At 33.8% G+C, this 27,744-nt stretch overlaps 1 protein-coding gene across 1 annotated transcript; it reads left to right on the forward strand.

The window, feature by feature from the left end:
* The first annotated feature begins 3,966 nt into the window (after positions 1-3,966).
* Positions 3,967-22,492, forward strand: LOC149785825 (uncharacterized). Its single transcript, XM_089979771.1, has 5 exons — positions 3,967-4,221; positions 7,311-7,538; positions 16,073-16,315; positions 19,401-19,476; positions 19,928-22,492. The coding sequence occupies exons 1-5, from the start codon at positions 4,152-4,154 to the stop codon at positions 20,382-20,384; spliced, it is 1,074 nt and encodes a 357-aa protein (XP_089835897.1). The 5' UTR covers positions 3,967-4,151; the 3' UTR covers positions 20,385-22,492.
* Positions 22,493-27,744: the final 5,252 nt, after the last annotated feature.

Genomic DNA, 27,744 nt, shown 5'->3' on the forward strand with positions numbered 1-27,744 from the left:
TGCCATTTGACAGCAGGTTAGTTCCTGTCTTCGTTTTTGTCAGTATTGGAGGATTAGTATGTGGTATGCCGATTTTCAGCTGGGGCACTCAATCAATTGCCCTACCTTGTAGTATCTTTATTATTTGCCAGTGAGCAGGTGGTACCGTCAACACTCGGTATTGGAGACATTCCTGACGACAATCGTCCGTGGGTTGTTTTCAAATGGTCATTTAAGTTCTTCAAGCCGTTCCTGTCTACGTAGAACTGAATCTCATTTGCCATATTATATATAATTTGTAAACGAAACAATCACAGAATGCATTACAAACGATTCGAGCTAATCAAGTTTTGCTTTTCAGGAGAAGAAACAATCTAAGTCCAGAAAAACAAACAAACAAAGAACACAAAAGACGAGAGAAGTCATGGACTATTACATGTTTGAATGATAGGGAAGTCTACAAGAAAGAGTTAAATAATGGTGAAAAGAAAGAATACATAACTGTGAACAGTCCTAAACTTTATTAACTGCATATCTATCGTGTGATATTGTCAAATTATAATATTTTACAAAAATAAAAGACTTGGTGATCTGTGTACTTAGGTGTTTAGCATTCAAAGAACCGAATTGTTTTGACTACTTCCAAGCTGAGAATAAAGAACGGAAACCATGCGATGCGAAACATTACTGTCATTGTAGTCGAGACACTACAATTTGTCCTAAAGATATCATGTCCCGGCAAAGCTGTGCGCGGTGGAGGTATAAAAATAAATATGTAATGATAATGTTGATGGGGATACTGAACAAGAAATAATAATAATAATAATAATAATAATAATAATAATAATAATAATAATAATAATTCAAAGTAGAGTTAGGGAATATTAAGTTGGGAAGGATTGATAAACTGAGACCCTACTGGAAGTTTGGTACGATTGCATAGGGTAGCTTAGAATTCTTTATTTGGCCCGAATTATGATGAGAGTTTACTTACAGGATCCAGTTTTGTTCCTTGTATGCGTAACATAGTTGTTCCTTTCGTCTGCGTAACATAGTTGTTCAATAGTTGTTAGATTGAATAGGTTCGGTAGAAACTCGAGGGACTACTAAATGTCTAGTTGCAGTGATTATCGAGTTTCACGCTGATTTTTTTGCAAATGTGACTCATTAGTTAAATGAAATCAACGGTTTTGCCAACTTATTGAGTGGTACTGATTATATATGCCAGGAGGTAGATTACATCTTTTTGTTCGACATCTTAACTTCTGATTGATAATAAATATTGTATAAGTATACTCTAGGTCACCAGTTTCATATTGACTGACTTGTGGAAATTGTTTGAACTGCGTCATGTTGTGATTGATAGCGCTCTTAATGTACAGACGCCAAAAATTACTGTTACGATTGAAGTAAATCTATTATGAAGGTACACTCTGTTTAACAAATACGTGACTTGAGCGTCCATATTTGTCAGGTTTCTACAAGTACATTACGGCGGAACTAACTAACATGTATACATAAATTACCTGTCTCACGAAGCTAACTGCATCCCGACATAATGATCGTCTTCCAATACACATTAATATGCATGCTATTTAGTTTCCGATCTGCTCCATTGTGGTATATTAATTATCATGTAAACTCCTTTAGTCATGTCAGCAAAGTTTACTCGCAGTCGTTTGATACGAACTATCAACATAACATTTTCAATATGAACAATTCATTCCCCTCCACTAATGTGTTAACACCCTCCTCTTCCCTTTTTGACAGCAAAATCTGTTATCTAATTCCATTTTAATGGAACTGAGTCATGCAAGTGTGATGGAGTGCCCAACAGTAGAAGTATCGAACTGGTTTACCATAGTTTAACATGCACCATGTACACGTTTGATTTGTCTTTTTTTTAAAGCCTGAATGACAGGTGAGAGATATGCAAAAGTTTCCGATTCGCATTAGATATGGTCATGAAAGTAAAGAACATCACAGCTATACATACATAACGTGTGTCACCTGCAAAAATGATACAAAATGATTATACAGTACATATATGGCCCACATTTATAACAAGTATATATTTCACGTTTCCTTGCATTAGTAGAAAATGTATTGAGAATGTAGTATATTTATCACAAAGCTCAATAAACACTAAATTAGTTTTGATGCTTTGGATATATTTATTCATATATGAACTTAGGTTTGGCGGGAAATCGGTCATAAGATTTTGGAAATTTTTGCCGTCTCTAATGAACTTTTAAACGAGTTCAAAATAACTACATTTTATGTGCAACTTACTTTTGCTAAAAGATTCACCCTGTTGGAAAGTTTAGTGACAAAAAGTAATGAAGCTCTGAGCACAAAATTTGGAACTAAATTAAAGGTTTTGGAACGCTATTTTGGCAGAGCTAAACTCTACATAAAAACAGACCATAATTTACTTTGTTACGCAATACACAATAATCCCAAGATTCACCCACACTCGCATTTTGGTAATAATCAGTAATAATCCGGAAAACTTAGTCCATGATACAATGAGTAACAAAATAAAACATATGCACAGTGGCCTGATTTATACAACATATATTCACAAGGTGTCTCTCTCTCTCCCTCTCTCTCTCACGCGCGCGCGCGCACACACACACACACACACACCGTTTTGATAACCATCGGCAATGCGGAGTGTAGTACACATCTTGTAATGTGGATCGTACGTGTACATCAACCTATGCGGAGATTTGGTTTGGAAATGTTGTCGAATAGTAACTGACTGATTCAGTTCAAAACGGCGTTTAATATTTGAAACTTTGAAATGTTTTGAAATTAGAACTTGGCATGTCATCGTTTATATATTCTAGACGATAATATTTCTTAATAGGCTGAAGTTCATTTTAATGCTGATATTACCTACTACGGAAATTTGAATGATTGTAGTTCTGTCATGCAAAGTTACCTTTTCATATGCCCAGTAGTATGCGTCCTTTTCATATATCCAATTAGTACGCGTTCTTTCCATGTGCTTTTTATTTCATCCGTCTATGTTGGATTTACTTCATAATTGCTTGTTTATAAATGCAGTTAAATACTATAGTCACGTAGCTGAGGTTGTATCGTTTTTAAATTCAAGAATGTAGATTTTTTCTAAAAGCATTCTTTCTATTGATTAGACTTGGTAAAGTTTCTTTATCTTTTTTCATATTAAGGTTTCTTTTTCTTTCAAACAATAAATTTCTACTTTATTGAGAAGAGCTGTCTATCTATCACCTTTATTACATATAGCGATTAAGAAAATGATCGTTATAAATTTATTTAATATATAACGAGGACAGCAAAAAGTACCAATAAATTCTTGGTAAGAATGTTTTCAATCTCACTTTGGCAATCAAAAAAACGTAATTTACGCGGGACGCGGTGGAAGTGGTAAAGATTCTAGATTCACAACAATAGGGCAGCCATTTTGAGATTTGATCTAAATATCAACAACATAAATCTTGGTACAAGTCTAGACGTAAGTAATATGATTGATCAGTTTTCAGTCCGACTTAAAATTCAGCCAATGAGATCGCTCGATTCTAAACTGAAATTTAGATCTAGATAAATCTTATGGTGGTGAAACCTGACCCTGGCCTTGCAAAATGTTTTATTAATCTGAACAAGGTGCTCTTGAACTTTATATTTAATTCAGCTTTGGACGTGCATAAGCAATGATTCAAGTAAATACACATTTTTGTTTCATTACCTACTGATAGTAAGGATGTTCATTAGACCAGTGCATCGTAATAATACACGAAGGCAATGTAGTTGAGATATTTATTAGATTTGTATTACTTAAAAATGCATTAAGGTTATAACAAGAATGTTTTTGCACGTACACAAGTGAACAATATCATCTGTCTTTTTAAATGACTGAGAGAGACGGATTTTGCTTCCTCTTGCTTCTTCCTTTTTAATCACTTGCATGAGTACAACTAATAGTGTCTACAGGAAATTAGTCCTTAAATGAAACTTATCATAAGGATGAACACCGTAAAGGAGATGTAGAGTGTGCCTTCTGAACATCAAATTATTTCTATGCAATTGATCTAACTTTCAACAAAAGATATGAACTAGTGAATCCACTGTCAAGGAGTTTCTTACCTCGATAAACTCTTTGTTTGGGACACACCATTTACCATAAGATGCGACCAAAATTATATTGCTATGGTGGGCATATAGCTGGAATTTGTTTACTGTTTTACATCGCAAAAGGTAAGTAGCTAAAATGACAAAACTGTTTCTGTGTACTTTACAATGCTCGTCATAACTCAGTTGGAATCTTAAGTTTTAAAGTTTTCGATAACTCAATTGGTATCTTATCTTTTAAAAAAATTTTATAAGATTTTATGGATGATAATCTTTCATTGGCTGTTTGACATTTACTTAATTGGCGATAATACTGACCATCAGGTGACTTATTTTTATTTTGTAAATAGTCAGGCTCGTTCTTTCCCTATTCGCCGAGATGATACTGGTTTTATCTTGACTGGTTCGAGTCTGGTGTGTAAATAACACGAATACTGTGTAAACAGACGATACTATATTGATGCACACTGGAGAAACAGCACATATTTAATGAGCAAAATACAAAATAAGTCAGCCTAATATACAAATGTATATGAATGACAACTAAAAAATCCCAGGTTTTGGAATAAAGAAGCTTATATATATATATATATATATATATATATATATATATATATATATATATATATATATATATATATATATATATATATATATATATATATATATATATATATATATATATATATATATATATCACGAAAACATAATGTTACGTATATATGGTCTTAAACTAAATAACAGAAAGAAGCGAAACCAGCTAGTTTTGTAAAATTAAAAAATAAATTTTAAGTTACAAAGTGAAAATTTACGATCAACTCACAGTATTATTAATTAAGTTAAAAAAAACACCAATGTTCTATTACACATATAAAAGTGTAGTGTTCTGAATGTACATATTATTTTAATGTGCTGATTTACCCATAGTCTTGAATGGGTGGATGTACCAACAGTCCTGATGTATAACAATGATATAATCCCAAATATCTTTGAATGAATTCATAGTAATCCCAAAATAGTGTTATAGAACAAAACGTCAATAAGTACTTTGTAAATCCAACAAATACTTTAAATCAATGATTCTTCTATAATTATATCGGAGCTCAAAATTAGATTTAAAAGTCTGAATTTGAAATGGGAATGAATAATTTTGTTTACCTCATTTTTATATATTGTCACCTGATCCATGATGCAATAGTATTTGGCGGTAAATTTCACTAACTTTTAAAAAAGGTCAGGCTTCTAGAACATTCTGAGTTCGTAAATAAGGCTAGGAACTGAACTCAAATATCAGTAAGCAACATTATGAAAAATTATAAAAGTCAGGTAGGCCATAACTATTCTGCCCTCAATCACGGATAAAAGTCATGCACACAAACTAAGTTAAATATACATTATAGTAAAACTATCCTTTAATATCTTCCAAGTATTATTTTCACATCGGTGAAATAACAAATAACAAATATGCATTTTTGAGACGGTTGGAGACTTTAGCACAGACAGCTTATTAAACTATTGACGTTTTACAAATTTAACATAAACAGAACATTACAGCACATACGTTTGGAGACTTTAGCACAGACAACACATTATTCCATAGACGTTTTCATACTTAGCACAGACAGTACATAACATCATAGATCTTTGGAGACTTTAGCACAGACAGCTTATTAAACTATTGAGGTTTTACAAATTTAACATAAACAGCACATTACACATACGTTTGGAGACTTTAGCACAGACTACACAATATTCCATAGACGTTTTCATACTTAGCACAGACAGTACATTACATCATAGATCTTTGGAGACTTTAGCACAGACAGCACATTCCATTAATAACGTTGGAGACTTTAGCACGGACTGCACACTACACTATTGAAGCTCGGATATTTTGTGCTAGCAGCAGATTACACTATTGACGTGGGGATACTTTAGCACAGAGAGAATATAGCACTATGGACGTTTGGAGACTTTGGCACGGAGAGTACACTACACTATAGACGCTTGGAGAAACCTTAGTACAGACAACACATCCCATCATTGACGTTTAGGAACATTAGAATAGATATCATATTACACTAATGATGTTTGGAAACTTTAAAACAGAAAGCACACTATACTATTGACGTTTGGAGACTTTAGCACGTACAGTACACTACACTATTGACGTTTGGAAACATTAGCATAGACAGTGCATTGCACTATTGACGTTTGCAGACTTCAGCACGGACAGCACACTACACTATTTGACGTTTGGAGACTTTAGCACGGACAGCACACTATACTGTTGGCGTTTGGAAACATTAGCACAGACAGCACATTGCACTATTGACGTTTGGAAACTTTAGCACAGACAGCACATTGCACTATTGATGGTTGGAGACTTTAGCACGGATAGTACATTGCACTATTGATGGTTGGAGACTTTGGCACGGATAGCACATTACACTATTGACGTTTGAAGACTTTAGCACAGACAGTACACTACATTATTTGACGTTTGGAGACTTTAGCACGGATAGCACACTATACTATTGACGTTTGGAAACTTTAACACTCACAGCACATTACACTATTGGCGTTTGGAGATTTTAGCACGGACAGCACATTGCACTATTGACGTTATCAAACTGTGGCACAGATAGTACATTACACTATTGACGTTTGGAGATTTTAGCAATTTACACTATTTTACGGAATTGTCCTCGTAATAATACGAAAATGTGGAGTTATTTTTAGTTTTAAGCTCTCCAATTTTTAGTTTTTATTTCTCTTTTGTCAAAACGTTCTGATGGTGATATCAATCATCCAAAGCATTTCCAAAGACAAACGGAGCTTTCAGATCTTAGAAAACTTTCTTCATGTCCCGGCTAATGAACAGTATACTATTTGTACTGTAGGAAGCCATTAACACGTTCCTGCCCCAAGAAATAAAGTATTTGATGTTCTTAATGCCAACACTTTCTTATGATATTATATATTATCGGATATTCGATATATGGAACAACTATTATTTTGTTTCTTTAGACCAACATGCAAAGGCATCACTTACGTATACGGAGGGATATGGCTAGTATGCTAATTTCTATTATACGAATAGTTTGATTTAACTAATAGCATCATCAATCAGTTTCGTATCTATATGTCGGAGTTTATCATATGTTTTCTGCTTACAGTTTATGTGAAAGTTTATTAATTTCTTCTTCTTTTAGCACAACCATTTAACTGTGATGAACATAGCGTGAAGGAAACCCTTAAATGTAAATCAGACGAATGCTGTACTCCCCAGCTGACCAATGTGATAAAAGCTGACATTACAGGCACCAACTATTTATGTGGCTTTGGAAGATGGTATGCCATACAAGACAAGCTCCATGGTCAAAAGTGTGTTAAGCTAACTTTTCAGTGTGAAGTGGAATTATCTTACTGTTACACGGAAGGTAAATCTTTTATTTTTTCTGCTATTTTATAGACAGTGTGTCATTCTTTATGTCTTTCAATTACATTAGCTTTATAGAAACGGCGAGTGCTCGGCAGTCTCATTTTATTTACACTGTTTGTATATTTTCAAAGTTGTGTAGGAAAATTAAATATATCCCAAACTTCACAGACATGAAACTAAATTGATAAATGCCCATTACTACAGCCGGAATCAGAAGAAACATCAGTCCAAAATCAATAGCAGTAACATAGGACTTGCCTATACTATGTCCATATTTCAAGGTCATTAGTGACCTGGAGAGGTACACATTGACTGATATCGCGCTTAATAATAAAATACCGACTCATTGGTGGCCAAGTGATATTCTAGTACACAAGCACGGCAATTAAAATCATACTACGACAAAACTGCATAAGGTAATAAACCACTATCGATTAGATAACAGTTGAACTATTTAGCCAGAAATCCTGACCTAAGCTTAAGCTCAGAATTTCTTTGAAACTTAGTTTGATGATAGTCCAAGTTTGAATTCTACAATTATGAAAGGCAGTACATTGTATGGCATAATGCAATCAGTATCGAGTGCTACGTGATATGGTGTATTGACGATGTTCTTAGTGTCGCTCACATAATCAGGGAAAGAATCTATAACAACTAATATATTAATGTTACTATGGCAACTGACATGTTGTTTGTGGTTTATCTGAACCAAGTACAGAACCAACATTTGGCTCTTCAAGTTTCATATATCTGAACCTTAGCTCTATCGCTTTAATTACCAGGTATATTTTTAATTCATTCTAATATATTCCGTGGCAGACATTTAAAACCCTCCTCAGTTCTGCTATATTTTTATTTCTCCCTCAGTAAATCATCATTTTATTTGGCATACATCTCGTTCAAAATAAGAAACTGCTTTCACCGTCCAATTAATGCATCAGCATGCTGGTACAATCCAACTATTTTGTCTTTCAGAATGTTTAATTCCATTAAAATCAAATTATACGCTTCAGCTGTTGTCTTTTCTTATCAGCTTTTACTTGGCTTTCATCTATGACGTATCGTTATATCAAGCTTTTGTATATCTCTGTTTGTTTCTCTTGGTTAAATGTATTTGTTGTTGTCTTCTGATGCTGTTATTACTGATAAAGTCTTTTCATCTCTTAATGAAATGAATTATTCTACCTCATTAGAGTGATGACTTTCACAAGCAGGTCCGTATTCTATATACCCCTAGATGGGCGTTATTTAGGTGTTGCTAGTAACTTAGATACGAAAACGTAATTACTAATATATCACAGATATACACTAACTAAAGCTCACTCCAACTACTTGAAGTAATGCACTGATTTCCTTATCGTATTAATTAGTTTGTATGGTTACTTGTTTTACCAGAAACAATACATTTCAAAAAATTCAGAACAATAAATCTATCAATTAAAATACCAGCAGAAGCTGCGAAGCAACAACTCTGATTTGAAAACCAACGATGATACTATTTTGATTTGTATCTCTGTAGTACCACATCACTGTGTTGTAATTTATTAATTCAGTGCAGGAAGTACTATGATTTTAAATATCATTTGAATTTGAAAAATGAAATGATGGATGGATACGATTTAAAATGTTAAAGGAAGTTCAGGTGGGTAGATAAAATATATGTTACCGAACTTTAGATAAAGGAGCATATGAATGTGGAAAGAACGTACTAATTCGCCCTATAAGTTCATATATAAAATCTAACATTCATAATACATTTATGACTAGCATTATGTGCACATGGACTCCATTGACAAATGAAGTTGCCATGGAACACATAGTCAGCAGACTTGACAACCAAACTTTAATACATTGCTATATATTAATATCTCCATCTGAATGAAAATGATAATGATTTTTTTATTTACTGATGGAGAAGAAGAATTTGCAAACATTGAACTCTAGCAGACACAAATTTGACAAATTTCTTGCCAAATAAATATCAGGGTTATCCGCATATCGGAAATATGGAACAACAATCACTGAAATCTAGCAGACAAATATTGAAATATACTAAATATATAATCAGATAGTCAACTAGGCAGATATGTCAGAAAATATGTAACAACAATTGAACAATTCTACAATACAAAATATTATTGAAAACGATAGAATGATAAAATGACAACAACTCCTTTACCTTCCGTGAAAAGATAGCTGTACCACATGAACAGCAGAGGCTGATAAAACAATCAGAGTTCCAGAGATGTCGATAAACTGAGCAAGATTGAGAATCAGAGAAAGAATTGCTGGAAAAAGAAACTGAAAATACGGAGAGACAAGAGATCTTGCAAGACATGTTAAGAGATGGAAGCGAATATAAATTAATTAAGAAAATAAGAATTATTGAGAAATCGGTAAACAATTACAATTTAATGGTGGGTATAATCTATAAGTGTTTTTCTTTTTTACCAGACAGAGCTTTATGCCATTTAAAAAATACAGCCCCAGTGCCGCCTTTTATCATAAATTTCACCAGTCTTCTAATCGAACAAAATTTTGGAAGAAAGGAAATTATTTTTTTATTAAAGATTTATGACATAAACCATTCTTTAAGATACTCAAGATGGTAGGTATAAACAACATTCAGATATTCAGTTTAGAATTATGAGGTACCACTCCTTAATTAAGTCAACGAAGTAGATCGTAATTCCGTTCCTTTTCAGGGGTGATCCAAAAGTAGTGATGTGATACCTTCGACAAATTCCGTTAATGACTAATCTAACAGCATAAACACTCGCACTTGGATCACAAACGGATTCGAGAGAGAATGACGAAAAGCAAGGCCCGCATTTTTTAAGCCGATCTTAGAAGAAAAAGCGTACATTAGATAAAACTAACACTCGGGTGAATATTGGTAACCTGCTGGGGCGTTGAAATACTTTGAAGGGCGAACTTGGGCTGAAGACAATCTGACATAGTTTGGTGTTGGCTTCTTAGGTTTGCAACAATGACGTCATCGAATTTTGTGTTCTAGCTCCCAAATGAAATCGCTTTACCCACGGATGTCGCCGATCAACATAGGATTAATTCGTACATATGCGTAAAATGGCAGGGTTTCTCAGTTTGAGGGAGAAATTTGATGGCTTATAATTTGACGAAACGTCCATATTATCGGGATTTAATGGAACCCAATGACTTTTAAACGTCGGTGATGTTAAGCCCACATAGGTGATGCTAACTTGTGTGATAGCCTCGTTAGCGTAACATACGAAAGTACAATATTTCTTTCTCTTTCTAACTGAATATATGCATACTTAGATTATGGTAGTTTACTTGGCCCTTATTGGAAACCGCTAGAGTAGTTGTGGGGTACTGAAATGGTACAGTTGTTTCTACAGAAGGGTTTGTTGAGAGAACTGGTATCCCAAATGGTCACCCATACATAATGGTTTTTTGAATACCGTATTGTCTCATATACAGTCTAATGAAAATAAATGTTATAAAGTTTGGTAATTGCTAAATTTACACAATGTACAAGAAACCACAAAAACCTAGACCAGTTTGAATCTGCCCAGTATTTCACACATCATAACATCTGATATATGTTGATTGATAATACAATCTTCAATTGTTTTGTTCAATGTAACATTCATACTTTGCTGTTGTTATTTTTACGACTGTAAAATTAAAAATACAAAAATAAGAAATTTAAGTCCTTGGGACTATTAAATATTTTACACCATACTCTGATTGATAAGTACTATCATTTCTAAACATCATCTACCACTCCTCCAGTGACCTAAGTGGTTAGAGCGTCCTCTTCGGATGCGGGAGGTCTCGGATTCGAACCCCAGCCGAATCATACCAAACACTTACAAAAATGGTACTAGCAGCTGCCTCGCATGGCGCTCAGCATTAAGAGGGTAGTGTTAGGACTGGTCAGGATAATGTTATTGGGTGGGACATCATACTACATGTCTGCGGCATGATGCCCAAGTGGTAGACATCACTATAAACTGCCACACTATACACCATATCGTAGCGATATGACTGAAAAATTGTTAAAACTAAGTTAAAATCCAAATCACACAGCGCTTTCATAAACGTAAACAACGATAGCATTTACTGTTTGCTCGATACAATCGAGTTTAATATGAACACTCTATCCAAAGGCCATACATACAGACGGACAAAGTACTGCATAAATAATGATATGTCTCACTTCAAACTAAATACTTTCAGTGTAACTACCATTATGCGAACATACTGTATTGTTATAAGATATCTTTGAAGAAATTCGCAATGTCTGCATCAAAATACTATCAACTAGACCCAGCCCAACACTATAAGACTCCAAGTCTTGCATATGACGCAAGTTTAGGTATATCTGTTTTACGGCTAGAGTTGCTAACAAGGCATCTTTACCATGACTAGCATCAAAACCTGAAAGATTTGCAAAAGCCAACGCATAATTATATAATCATATAATTACAATTTATGGAAATTATTATGAGACAAAACTAAAGTCAGACCTCATGCAAACTGATATAAATAATTTAGATATGCGTCAAAATTAGCAGGTGACATATTTTAGATTGGGGACAAGTGAACATATTTAATGGCTAGAATAACACTTATTGAACCTATCTGATAAACTGGTTTTATTTAGAAGTAGACTTGGAAATTACAAAAGTATCTTTACCAAAAATTTAAAGGACTGTCATATTGTTTCAGTAAAGCTTGTGCCATCGATGGAAGAACCTTCAAGTCCGAAAAATTCTTTGAAGAGAAAATGGCAACTAAATCAGTAGTGCCAAATTCGTTGTGTGCACTGAAAAACAAAAACGCTATAGAAACTTAAAACTGTACGTGGCTGTGGCAAACAGATAGTGAATTTAACAAAAAGAACAACAGCAAAAAATATATACGAATGAAAATAAATATAGTAAGGACCTGGTGTGAGAAACGAAAAGATTAACATGCCAACCCGATCTGTGGTTGATTTACAACATTAAAAGTATTGTTGTTGTTGGGTTTAATACCATTTTTCAGCACACGATAGGCTATACATGGCGGCCAGTATTAATGGTGGAGGAAGAACCCGGGAAAACCCCGGAAAGAACCACCGACCCAACTGGCAAGCCGTCTCAAATACCCACATTGGCTGAATCCAAGACTTGAACCTACGCAGACAGAGGTGAGATGGCAGTGATCCGTAACGGAGAGCGCTTTAAACCACTCGGCCACTCGGGGCCGCTATATTAAGCTAAACAAGTTGCTATCAACGCTTTTTACCATACCAAGCTCATAAACAAACATGATGACAGTATTAAACTTTGTCTCAAAGATACAAATTCATTATGTATCAATGTTGAGACAAATAATTTTTGTGAAGACATGAAGGGAAATATATACTTTTTGATACAATCAACTATAGCAAGGACAGTGTCTAAAACATTCAAGTAATGTTATCGGCTTATTCACAGATGATAGACCGATAACAGAGTTATGCGGGCGGGGCTGAAAATTCTGCTCATTCGAAATTGATGGAGTGAGAAAAAAGTCCGTAAATGAATAACCAACAGCAAAATTCGAGATGTGATATATGCAAGAACTGTTTATTAGATCATATGGACAATTACAAACAATGGCATTACTTAGGTCGTACAATTAAGACATGTACACGTTCAAGTGAGCAAAGTGGCTCAGTCATATCCTGATGATATACGTTACTAATTTGACAGGGTCAATACGCTACTTCATGGCTATTTAGCAGCATGGCCGAGAACAGCTGTTCTGTTAAATGAATCAGTTTTAAAACGAACCGAATATGTAAAAAAAAATATTACAAATGGCTCGCATACTATAATCATGTATAGGTAAAGCTCTATCATGAATTGGTATCTGTGAAATAAAAAAATGCGAGTGGCATCACACAGAATTTCAACTTGTCACTAGTGTTAAAGGTACCCGTATTTTCTGAGCTTGAGAAAGACAGAAATAAACGAAGAACATGCAAAATTCTGGTGTCCCGATAAAAAGTACTGCAAGATAATGAAAAAATATGAAGTACCTTTCACCATTTAGTTCATGAAAAAATGGGATGCATAGCGAGTAAAGATATAACAAGGCCTGCATTTTCTGGAGGAGTTTCAAGTACAGTTCTAGATGGATTTTCAATTTTCCTGAAGTATTTAAATATACAGATTGATTTAAACAAGAGTTTGAAACACTGAAAACCAGGAGGAAAAGGATAAATTAAGAAATGGTAGCTGAACAACCATCTTAAGTTATAGGAGGAAATTCACCTAAATGCACTTTCAAGTCAATCACGAATATAAGGCTGACAAAAGTGCTGATAAAAATGAATTCTAATAAATCTTCCAGTATCAACAGAATGTCTGAATTAGTCAAACTTGGAAGTTACAATAACCTGTTTCACAGCCTCAAGAAAAAGCGGGAATATAATGAAAGGACTGCATTTCATCTAAGCCACAAACTATTGAATGATGGCCCATCACGGTTAATTCTACAACTACGATTGTGTAACGTTAGGTCACGCATTAAAACAATCTTTCAGTGAGACAGACAAACATGTGGATGAATTGGAAGTCATACAAGCCACGAAAGGAACACCTAAATTTATTTGACCTAAACATTGTCCAGAGAAGCAGGTAAAAACTTTAAACCACCAGAAATGTTATGGAAGCAGTTAAGAAAAGACACGAAAGAAGGATCTTACGTTACACCAAGCAATACGAACAAGAAATTAATGATTACTGCCAACGTAAATAGCTGATATCTGAAAATGATTTTGTTTCTCGGTAGGTCAATTAGTCAAATGGAATGAAAAGTTTCATATGTCACAATTATCCTTCAATACGCAATAACCACTTCTGTTTTATGGATAACCTTGTTTCAAGGGCCAATGGGTTATGTGCAGTTTTCATAGACTATACATGATACTAATATTAATGTATTTTTAACATTACTCAACTATTATTCACATGGCTAGGAATGTTACTTTAATGAATTCATTATTTTCGTTATCATGTTCATTTGTTCTTTTATTTCTCTAACGATTGTTTCTATTGCATTTATAGAAGATACTGCTAAATTATTTACAAATTATGACATTCCATTTTCTTTTTTGTCCACTTCTCAGTTTCTTCAGTTAGAACTTCTACTAAATTATCTTGAAGGTCGGGTTTTGGTTTATGTTCCACTGCATTAACTTTTTTTGTTATTAAAGTTGTTACTTCGTTAGTCCTTTCTTTCTATTATATATATAACAGTGATATCTTCTTTCAGTACATCGTCCTAAAAGCACTACATCGCATTTACAATATCTACATTTAGTAGCTAATCTACTGTTACCCATTTCTGTACTGCCTGGGTTCTCTTTTACTTTATTTTTCATGATCTTATCTATATGGTATATCACATAGTTCTACATACTGCTTGCAATGTGTCAGATAGATCATTGTTATTAAAAACATTATAGAATTCAAAATTGGAACAATCAACGTCACTAATACAAGATGAAGCTAATTGTGCCGGAATGTATTATCAGTGGTGGCATATTACCTGGTAGGTCCGCACTAGTAATTTAGTAACTTGTCCACGGGTACTAAATTGGTGACTACTAGTTGTCTGCTATTGGTATTTCAAAGCTAAATCAAAAGTAAATAAATATTCAAAATATTAATGCAGTTGGGATTGTAACATGTTTAAAATTTAACCTCTTCCCTGAATTCAGGGGAGGATCAATCAGTTATACCTCTCTCGCAGATAGTTATCGCATGCGATACCCATATGCAACGTTTGATGAATTTCCAGCTAGCAGTTAAGTAGCAGATACAGGCAAGGACAGACGGACGGACAGATCGACATGGGGTGGGGGTGGGGGTGGCATCGCAATATCGCCAGGGCGGGCGATGAAAAAGACAAAGTGATCTTTTGTGATTTGAGATTAATGGAATGCAAGTTGCGTGATCCACGAGTCAATGGAATAGGTAAAATGAAAGAAAAACATTGTATTATTTGTTTATTGAAATTGGAAAGTCAAAATAGTAAATTTGATAGAAAAGCTGATGAATATTCAGGGAAGTTCGCATGATGTTTTTTTGGGGGTGGTTGGGTGGGGGGAAACAAGTATTTGTCAGCTATTAAGATTCACAGATGTAGGCCAAAACATGTTTCGAGGTGAAATACTGGGGCCACTGCCTATATTTGCGGGCGCCCATGTGAATACTGAAAAACTCAAACCCTCATAAAAGAAGCGTATGATATTTTAAATGTCGCTGACTATTTAAAAGGTTGTGGAGATAAAATAAAATATACAAGTTTTCAACAGCCCAAAATGTTAGAATCCACAACTTAACGTGAAGCAGGATAATGCTTTTGCAAACGACATGTAAATTTTGACAATTTTGTCTAATGTGTATATTGTGTGACCGTTGTGAAAATCTCACAATAAATTAAATCTGATCTTACTTGTCTTTTTGGAATCAACCTCTTCAATCTTAACGATGACATCATTTTTACCAGAAACAATTTCCACTGGAGGAACATGGCACACTTTACCACCCAAGGTTACCTCTGATAATCAAAGTACACCAATATTGGGAATTGAAATGGCAAGTTCTCCAGGAGACGAAAAGATAACAAACATACAGCAGGCATATGTATCAATCATCAGTGGTTTCATCGACAAACCAGTCACCTACAACACAAGAAATACTCTAAATAGTGAAGAAACAACAACAAGCAACACTCAAACGAGCTTTATAGGTATACATTTTCTTTTAAAGTTTAACTAATTAAGTAACACATCATTTTCCTTTAAACCTAAACTAATTAGCTAACACATAATTAATATAATCAATGATACAACAGTTGAAAAGGTGCCGCGTCTCATAAAACCACTTGGACACATGGCAACATTGGATGCCGCCGCAACTGATTCTAGGTAAGTAGCTAACATGGACCATATGAACGAATACAAATACTATGTCGAAAAGTAGGTAAGTAATTACATAATCAATATGAAAGACTTTGACGTTTTCAACAAAAAGCCATGATAAAGATAATGTAGTATGATGTACTAGTTATTATTCACTTTTTACAAACTGTAACCGAAACTGAATAAATAGTTGCAGAACCTGCTGAATTTATTTTCTTTCTTAAACTTTTATCCAAATAGTTATTTATCAATTGATAATTCATTGATATATCATCTTTGATGTTATTCTACATTGGTCATAAATACTGTGTCTTTTTCAATAGAGAAAATCTGAATACCTGCAGAAGAAGCAAAGTCTTAATTCAAATGTAAAGAGTAGTCAAATTAAAATGAATGGACTAGTCAAGTTCAAATGAATGGACCAGTCAAATTGAAATTTATGGACTGATCAAATTCAACAAGGAAATAATATATTTTGTTCTCATTGTTACCAGCTGATATAATTTTGCTTGTGGTTACGATCAACCTAGCTTTTTCATGCGATGATATTTTCCTTATATGTACTTCCATAAATTTTGTCCCCACTCAAAGCATAATGAAGTTTCAAAGGCAATTTCGTACTTTTTTGTATGTCCTCTGTGACATTCCAAAGTAACAAAGTAACTCTGGATACAAGTGACAAGAAAAATTACATGTGTTAATACGTAATAATTAACATAAATTCATATTTGCTATTTATTTACTTACGTATGTAAGATATATATATATATATATATATATATATATATATATATATATATATATATATATATATATATATATATATATATATATATATATATATATATAGAGAGAGAGAGAGAGAGAGAGAGAGAGAGAGAGAGAGAGAGATGTATGCGCATTTGGTTATAGCGCCCCGTTTAAAAGACTTTTTAGATTTTTGTGATTACTTGTCTGTTTATTGGAATTCGGTGGAATGGAAATATTCCTTAGCCCGAAATAATTAGCCAGTTACTAGGAGCAAACGTCACTGAGTGAAGTGTTAGTGAGTTTCCATGATGCCATGGTTCACTATTAATGAATTCAGGTCAAAACCGAATGAGTGACCCTGGAAAACCATAGTCCCTATTAAATTCTAGTGGTGTACATTGGTTTTGTGACTGCAGTGGCAGTATTTACGGTAGGAAATCGGTAAATTACACAAAGGAATAAATAAGAAGGCACTCGGCAGACACCGTTTATGACTCCGTGGTGGCAAAGGTGATGCAGTAGTACTGGCGAAATGTGCGTGGAAACCGTGGATTGATTGGCCTAAGGTAGCGTTGTTAAAATAGTTCCCTGTGTTAGGGGATAGTTGTATAGTTTCTACGACATGAACTGCTGGTGTTACGGAAACCAGGTGAAGAGAAACCATGCAGATGTGCTGTTGATAGATATTTGGCAGGTTGTGAGATCTGTGGTCTTGCATTGATTAGAGTAAAATTTATGTACAGAACGGACACGTCGTGCTTTCTAATGTATAATTGAAGTTGTGTGGAAGTATTTAGAAATTTGGGATAAACTTATGACTTCTAGCGGGAATCGCGCCAGGGTTTGACACAGTTCGGTCAAGTAACGACCCCTGGCTTGTAACAGTATGTACGCTGTATAAATGATATACCACGAGATGTATAAATTTTTACTTAAAAGGAAACGAGGCTTGCATTTATATATAGTAGTATACATTTATTTTATTTATATCACATACAAATACATATTTTATTTATATCACATACAATTACACATGGAGTTACGATATGCTCCGGGAAACTGTGTATTGGCCGAGTGAATGAACTCTTCACATCCCTGCGAGTGTGTCCGCTACAAAATGTAGTTTTCTCTGTCTGTCTGTATGTCTCTCTCTCTGTCTGTCTGTCTGTCTCTCTCTCTCTCTCTCTCTCTCTCTCTCTCTCTCTCTCTCCCTCCCTCCCTCCCCTTTGTACGGTTTTTCTAAGCTTTACCATCATTCATAGGTCCAGAGACATCGTCGTATCACACTAGAGAAAATCAATAACGCTCGTATTTTCATTGATGTTCGCCCTTATCTAGCTACGATAATCCAGAGGGGGGTGGGACACCATTAGGACATTTTTATATTTTATAATTAATAGTCAATTTTTAGAACATGATAATAGGTTTAAGAAACAACAAAAACAACAAAGCATTAAATACGCTACCGTATGTATACCTCGTAACCGACAAATTGAAGATACATGCCTAGTGTCGACTGGATATTGCAATTATGTATCATTGATATTATGAACACTGTAGAGAGATTCCAATGAAAGCGTAAACATACCGTTACGACGAACCAGATTACTGTACGTTACTTTTTACAAATTTAGTTTTAATGTTTTCGTCCAGCGCAATATCTTTTTCCCTCTCACTCCAGATTTTTTCTTATTTTGTCCCTTACGCAGGTGAGGGGAGGGGGAATGGAAAAACGAAAGGATTCCGAAGAAATTGTTTTAATTTCATTTAGAACACAGGAACTATTGATACTTTTTATTGTTGTTTTCATATGTCATTTGTTATTAAAGATTTAGTAGAAATTCATCATTAATCTATAGGCCTGCAGTTGAAAGAATGTTTATATATTCGTATTATTGCGACATGGGCGGATCACAATTTAATATACCAGTAGTATTGGTATATCAAGATGTTTTATACCAACACTTTAAATGCCATGTTATTTTCATGTATGTGGTATATATATATATATATATATATATATATATATATATATATATATATATATATATATATATATATATATATATATATATATATATATATATATATCACATTCATGAAAATATATATCGTAAGGCTTTAGTTGATGTCACTAAAACGTTGCATGTATTTTGTTTCTAGACGGTGTCGTGTTTGGTGTCCCTGTTGTTGCTGTGCTCTTGGTTGTCATCTTTGTTTCTATGTTCCTATATATCAGGTAATGCTGCATGGTTTTCCATCCCTATTTTACACACTGAAAAATGTGAGCATACCGCAAACTTTGTGCCAACAAATTGAAGTGTAGTGAAGATATAGAAAATAATGTCCACGTACCAGAGGTCTATTATGATATGATGCTAATAATGAAACGTTAATTAGGCAGGGCAACGGGCATACCTTGCTGAACAAAATTAAGAAAAATTTCAAGCAAACTAGTTCTGACAATAGTAATCGGTTATCATCAATGTATGTCGATATTTCATATTTGCAACACATTTGCCGATTAATATATGTTAACATATTAACATATTATGTTAAATTGAGAACAAATAGTTCGCAGTACCAACTGAATATTTAATATTTTCCTAGTTTCCCTAGATTTGATTTTATTATCAACAATTAATGATATTTAAATACAGTAATATACACCCCAAAATTGCATTTTCCAGACATCGAAGGGAAAGAAGAAAACAGTCAACAACCATTCCATTTAACACAGTGGTGAGATTTTCGAACGCAGAATATATACATACGGGATCTTGTGGAAATAGTCATGAGTGCAATGAACGCATAGGTTCAACCACCTTAGCTCTACATGGGGTCGCTGATGATGCAACTTATGCTAATATCAACCAAAGGGACACTTTCTTTGGAAAAGGACGAATCAACGAATCTGTGTCCATAGAGGTCTCGGATTACGCTAATGATCAGTGCGCATGCCTGATGGAGGATGGTGACCATGATCAAAGAATCCATGTTGAATTAGACAAAGCGTATGATCATACAAACAACACTGATAATAACAATATGTATGACAGTACCTATCAGGAAAGTATCTCTTTTGATGATAACTATGACAAAACTATACAGTTTCAGGATAGAGAAGACACATATGAATGTACATAAGTATAATGCATATAGCCCATACTGAACCACTCACATTTTTGTATTTTACCTCCTGTATAGGCATCCCAGTATATTAAGAAATCAAATTTAAAAAAATTACTACATAAGCATGACTTGGGGTATTTAAAACTCAAAATTAGAATGGCTTGATGCATATTGTCACAGAATCTCAAACAAGGGCTGCGATAACACTGAAGATATAAAAAAACATAAATTGCTAGATAAGTCAGAATCAGTGATATTATTTAACAAGTTGAAAATAACTGGCATACTTAGTCTATGAAGACAATTAGCGAAAACGAATTGAAAATTGTGTGTCCACCACATAGAATGGCAGAACGATACATCCTAATGCATTCAACCGTTATTAGAAAGGCGACAAACATATTTCACGAGTCTAATACATAAAGCACAATGCCGGAGTCTTGTGGATAACGTCTATTAGTTAACCAGTTTAGACAAAATAAAAGTATTTCAAGCTATTTGCGCTTCAAAAAAATGGAATAATATATAAGAGTTAATTTGTTAAATTAAAACAACAAAATGACATAGTTCAATTTTTCAAAGCAGGTGCATCTTGATATTTTATATTTAATGATTATCACACCGAGATGAGTATCATCAGCCCCGACGACAACCTGGATAATTTAGTGCTGCATGCAAGTAAATGCGAAATTTTTAAAAGATTCTAAACTTTACAAGTCAATCTATAACTATTCTACAAAACAGCGGGATAATCTTATGAAACAATATAATAAAAACAATACATTGTGACATATTATATAAAGTAGTTGCTCTAGAATTAGCCATAGAAATCATAAGATGTATCATTAATGTGTGATCATTCTGACGCATTAAAGGATTGATGAAACGCTGCAACCTGTTGAAAACAAAGTACCTGTAGTGAACGGGCATCTCATTGGCATGTTGGCAACAGCTAAAAATAACTTATCAATGATAAATATTCTTTGGATATTTTCAATTCATTTTAGATGACCAACAAAGAACATTATATAAAACATCTTTACTACCCTTCTGTAAGTCCTGTTGCTTATACAAATGTCAACCAATTTTCATAACAACTTAAAAGGACAAAAGAAATAAAATACACTAAATTGAATGAATGGTTAACTAAACAATTTACTTACACGTTACACAAACAAGCGATGAAAGATATACTGTAAATGAGTTTATGTTAGACATAGATTTGTTACATAAACAGTTGTAGGAAGACAAAGTTTACATGCACATAAAGAGCTCAACTATTTTCACAAAATGCACTTAGGCTGAAAAAGTGAAGACCAAACCGGATGATGACGCACGTGATCGTTTTAATGAGATATTCAGAATGCAAAGATCCTCACAGATACAAATCGAGGAAGGAAAAGAGTTTGCAAGAGGAAAGTTATTGATATCAGTCACCATAAATCAATATACTTTACTCTAGATGACACAGGCGAGGAAACATATAAAAGTATGGATAACTATAGTCAAATCAAATGTTACAACCAGCTGAACGTTTCGACATACGAACGTTTAAACAAATCCTTTGGAATGCTTAGTACATAGTAATTTGGCCGAGAATATTAAAGTCAAACGTTGTGATAGAGAAAATGTTGTGTTACGATAATTTGCATGGTGAAAAGTACTTGCATTTTCGTGTTCGTTTATCCGTAAAGGCATTAATTTTGAAACTATTTGTTTTTCTAACGTAAATGCATTTTTCCATTCTATACTTGCTACGACCCGCACATTGAAATATAATGTGAATGTCTACATGTCTTTGTCTATCTATTTTGCATGTGTACATGTCTTTGTCTATCTATTTTGCATTTATACATGTCTTTGTCTATTTATTTTGAAATTTTCTAACTGGTTTCATGTGAACATCAACAATTATCCGCTTCTCCTAGTTCCAGCATTTTACTGAGATTTACGGATGGATTAATTTCATTTTCATAATTTCAATTTTTTTTCTTCTAACGGATATGTATCGAATCAATGACTGTATGTATCTAAATTGCCATTGTATGGTCTCTCTACATGATCACTTTGTGTGTATAACACGAATTCCGCTGCATTAAAGAAACATCTACCGTTTTGCTTTATATGTTTACCGAAGTTTTCTGTATGTTTATCATCCAGTTAAATGTATGCACGAGATTCCTCAAAGATGTTCATAAATATCTGTGTGCAATGTTAAATATTTGATCCAGTCAAATGTCTGCCTTGTCTTTTAGCTTATTTCCTGTCCAGAATTAGTATTCAAAATATAAAATGCAAGTTTAATTACGTTATCCATTTAGCCTCTGTTCATTATGGATATCGATCTGGTTCTGTGATGAAACTTTGTATGTTCCACTTGTCCACCTTTTTAATTTGGTCTCGTCATAAGTCTGATCGTTAGGTCTAGCTGAACTTTCAGATAACAAAAATGTTGTGTTTATTTAACTTGTGATCTGATCTTAAACCTCAATTGTTTCTGCCAATATATATATATATATATATATATATATATATATATATATATATATATATATATATATATATATATATATATATATATATATATATATATATATTAGTTTTCGTATGAAATGTGTATGATAGGGCTTGTATGCATTTGCATTTGTTCTACTATTGGCATATAAAGTATTGATTCTTGATTGTTCCCAGCGTAAAGAATGTCTCTTAACTTAGCCTTTATCCACATTTTTAAAACTTGTACGTACTTCGTCCCAAAAGAAAGCTTTAATTTTTGACAAATACGTTTCCAGTATTTTTCCTGTTCAGATTGGCACCAAACACATACTTTTTTTTAAGTATAAGAATGTGCAGTAACATTGCCATACTGCTTCCCTTTGATTTGACCCATCTAACATTCTTGTTCACAAAAGCACGAAACTCTCTGTGTGTGTGTGTGTGTGTGTGTGTGTGTGTGTGTGTATGTGTGTGTTATGAACAGTAGTATTTATGAACAATAGTATTTATGAACAATACAATAATATTTTGACAGAACATTGCTCTTTCAGAGTCACATAAAGACTAATTGTAGTCAGTAGTGACACTTTTGTTTTGTGTCACAAATAATTTTGATTCTAATTCACTATCAACATATTTGCTGAATTTGTGTATGGCGATTTCTTCTAATGAACTATGCTAACGAAAATTGGATTATGTAGGAAAAGGCTATTCTCTATAGTAAGGTTGACACAAACAGTCACTTTTGACATATTTTGTATATTGCTCATTCAGGGAAATCAGTTATTGATCACAACACACGATACAAACCTACAGAATCTTCTAAACTATATAAATGTTCAATTCAATTTGCCCTATCAGCCATTTGCAGCATCATGATCAACATAATTATAACTGTTTAAACTGGTAGCACGTCTGGCCATCGAAACGCAGTTATTACTACATTGATAGCGCCTGAATAACTTTAATCGTTATTGATTCGCTAGATGATATTGTTCATTAGCGAACAAAGTCTCACTTGATAAGGCAAGTCTGCACAAAATCAATGCTTATGGCGACGACGTTGATTTCATCTCGTGTTATTGTATTGTATATGTTTTTCAAACATGTCTTCTCTAATTTAATACAGAGATTCTGATTTGATATAAAGTTGCTATTTCAATAATACCCAAGTATGATTTGAGTTCAATTTTTATACGGAAATGCTATTTGTAAAGTTCAGTAAAATTTATTGTGTTACTCCTACAAACCTGAGGAAGTCTGACGCCTAGAGAGAGTAATTTGGAAACACTGATTTACGTAACTGTTTGACAGACAGCGTTATCAGTAGAAATACGATTCTTTTGCAGCAGGTTGGTGCGGGTGGTAAATAGGATGCAATTACAAATAAATTCTAACGTAAATAATGATCATATGGTAGACAATTAAAAGAGTTGAGAATAATATAATGTAAATAGAGCGTTTATACAAGAGAATATTGCGCATAATATATATTCAAAAGTTACACAAAAACATTTCACTTTTCCGTTCCTACGACAGTAACGTCAATTATAGGCATGGACGATACGTATGATATGTGTTGGATTTTCTAAAAGACTCATTACATTAAACAATTGATTTCAGTCATCAAACTGAAATGGTGATAATGGAAGCTGAGTGAGAAATTAAAGCCTGGAAATCTTTGATTATTGCCTATGTAATTACTGAAATTCCAAGTATTCAACGTCAGATATGCTCTGTTGCGTTGCACATTTTTATTGTCCCATTCCTATCCGATTGTATATATTTATGTGTTGAGGAATCAAACGGTTTCTTTAATTTGTGTCCTACAGCAACTTCAAATATAAGAATTTACTCGCCTGCATATTTCTTTGTGCATTTTTCTTTGGCAACAACTGAAGAATGTCAGATCACCTTTTAAATGCCGTCCCGTGAGTTTAAATGAAAATTATATGTGCATACGCGTACTTTAACTGTATTAACTACAATATATTTTGCATGCGTTGAACCAATGTTTCGTTAAAGTAAATTTCTTTAACGGTACAATTTAGTTAATAATTTACAAAGATTTTACAATTGCTACATGCAAAAGAAGTCATGGTATTTTAGTAAATTTCAAAATAAAGCATTTTAAAAAGAATTAGAGAGAGAGAGAGAGAGAGATTGAGGGAGGAAGACAAGTTTAATAAAATAATGCAATTAGAGATATAAGCATTCACATCTGTATACAACGATAATTTAAAAGGCATCCATGCAATAAACGTTTCCAAACAGATTGACATGAAACAATTTGTTTAATTGGGACAAGGTATTCAAGCAGAGAAAACATTAAATATAAAAGACGCAGAATTAAAAGTGTACTTTTTATGGACACACGTGTACATTGATTCAAGCAGAAAAATGGAATAGAAAATTAATTCGTATTAGAGGAATAAAAACTAGAACTGAAATGACCTCTAATTTGCCCATTTCAGTTAATGTCCCTCAACCCTGGACAAGAGAAATGATATGATAGAGAACCGGTTTTCACACATGCCTCCAAGAATTTACTGTGATTACTTTTACCTATTAGATGATTATATACTGGTTATGCTACAATAACTATTAGATGATAATTTACTGGTGATGCTACAATAACTATTAGATGATAATATACTGGTGATGCTACAATAACTATTAGATGATAATATACTGATTACTCTACATGGGGTATAAACGACATTCTAGAACAACGAGAACTCAGATCATATATACATTTGATAAGATTATCTGACAAATATTTCATTAATAATAAAGATATTATATGTTCGATTGATTAGAGAACTTTTACAGGATATAATGCAAGACGTAATTGTAATGGAGTGCAAAGCAAAGCAATATATTTCCTGTTTGTGTTGTATAGTACCTTAAAAGGCTATAGTACTTAATATGATTTAATTTGTGTTGAGTGTTTAACTTATTCCATGTTTGTAAATTGTAAAGATAATGCTACATGGCTGACTTTTGCCCATCATTGTAAGTTATAAACAGAATTTAAGCATAGCAATAATTCAGGGCCAGTATTTTTGCAGTTAGACTGGGCTTTCACGTTAGAAATCTAATCATTCTTTTACATTATAGCTCAAACGAAAATGTGTATAAACAAGAATTTGATAAACATATGTGTAATTGCTCATGTTGAATGGAATTTATGTACAGTTTCTTATGAGTGATTTATAATTAATTCATATACCTGGATACAGCATATCGCAAAATCAGCAAAGGTTGCATTTGTTTGAAATAGTTACATCTGAATGAAAAGAATGGACTTGTTGGTGCAAGTCAGCATTCGGAGACTGGACTTGTTGGTGCAAGTCACCATTCGGAGATTGGAAAAGTTGGTGAAAGTCCCAATTCTGACACTGGAAGTGTTGGTGAAAGTCACAATTCTGACACTGGAAGTGTTGGTGAAAGTCACAATTCTGACACTGGAAGTGTTGGTGCAAGTCACCATTCTGAAGCTGGAAGCGTTGGTGAAAGTCATAAATGTGACACTGGAAGAGTTGGTGAAAGTCACAATTCTGATATTGGACGTGGTTATTGCACGTAAACATTCTGAGACTGGACGTGTTGGTTAAAGTCACAATTCTGACACTGGAAGTGATGGTGCAAGTCACCATTCTGAAGCTGGAAGTGTTGGTGAAAGCCATAAATGTGACACTGGAAGAGTTGGTGAAAGTCACAATTCTGACACTGGACGTGGTTATTGCACGTCAACATTCTGAGACTGGACGTGTTGGTTAAAGTCACAATTCTGACACTGGAAGTGTTGGTGAAAGTCACAATTCTGACACTGGAACTGTTGGTGCATGTCACCATTCTGAAGCTGGAAGTGTTGGTGAAATCACAATTCTGACACTGGAAGTGTTGGTGCAAGTCATAAATGTGACACTGGAAGAGTTGGTGCAAGTCACAATTCTGACACTGGACGTGTTGGTGCAAGTCTCAATTCTGAGACTGGACGTGTTAGTGCAAGTCTTAATTCTGTGACTGAACGTGTATGTGCAAGTCACCATCCTGAGGCTGGACATGTTAGTGCCACGTGACCCATCTGAAATAGAACGTGTAAGTGCAAGTGGTCATTGAGAGACTTGCTGAATCATGCCTATTAGATTTGACATTATACTCAAAGCAGGATGAAACTCAATGCATATTCAGTATTCCGTGTATGCTTTCGTGATGTTTTCTATTGAATGCTAGTAACATTCTACGCTGGTTAATGCATCTCAATGAAAACAGCAAAGAACAAATATGATTCGGTATCTTAACAACTACAATAGGATGCAATAACAAATGCAATTATCCTGATGAAAAGTGCTTGGTATTGTGATTTATTCAGAATCGTAAGTGTTTTTCTTCTTTTACATAGGTTGTTCTTACATGCAGACATTAGCTGCAACAGGTTTGACTAAACGTATGTACGTCCGCACGCACGCACGCACACACGCACGTACGTACGTATGCATGTATGTATGTATGTATGTATGTATATATTGTATGTGTATATATATGTATGTATGTATGTATGTATGTATGTATGTATGTATGTATGTATGTATGTATGTAGGTATGTACGTATGTACGTACGTATGTATGTATGTATGTATGTATGTATGTATGCATGTATGTATGTATGTATTATGTATGTATGTATGTATGTATGTATGTATGTATGTATGTATGCATGTATGTTGGGGATGACAGCACATTATCACAGTCTGAGCTAAATAGTGCCTAGCAATACTCAGGTAGCAAAAATCGTAGGAACAAAAGTCTTAAAAATATCACAGAAGTAGACTTTTCTTCAAGCAAAGGATGTATCTATAAAAAAAACTTTTAT

Source organism: Sinohyriopsis cumingii, chromosome 13 (genome assembly GCF_028554795.1).
Source record: "Sinohyriopsis cumingii isolate HCF-2022 chromosome 13, ASM2855479v2, whole genome shotgun sequence".
Lineage (NCBI taxonomy): Eukaryota > Metazoa > Mollusca > Bivalvia > Unionida > Unionidae > Sinohyriopsis > Sinohyriopsis cumingii.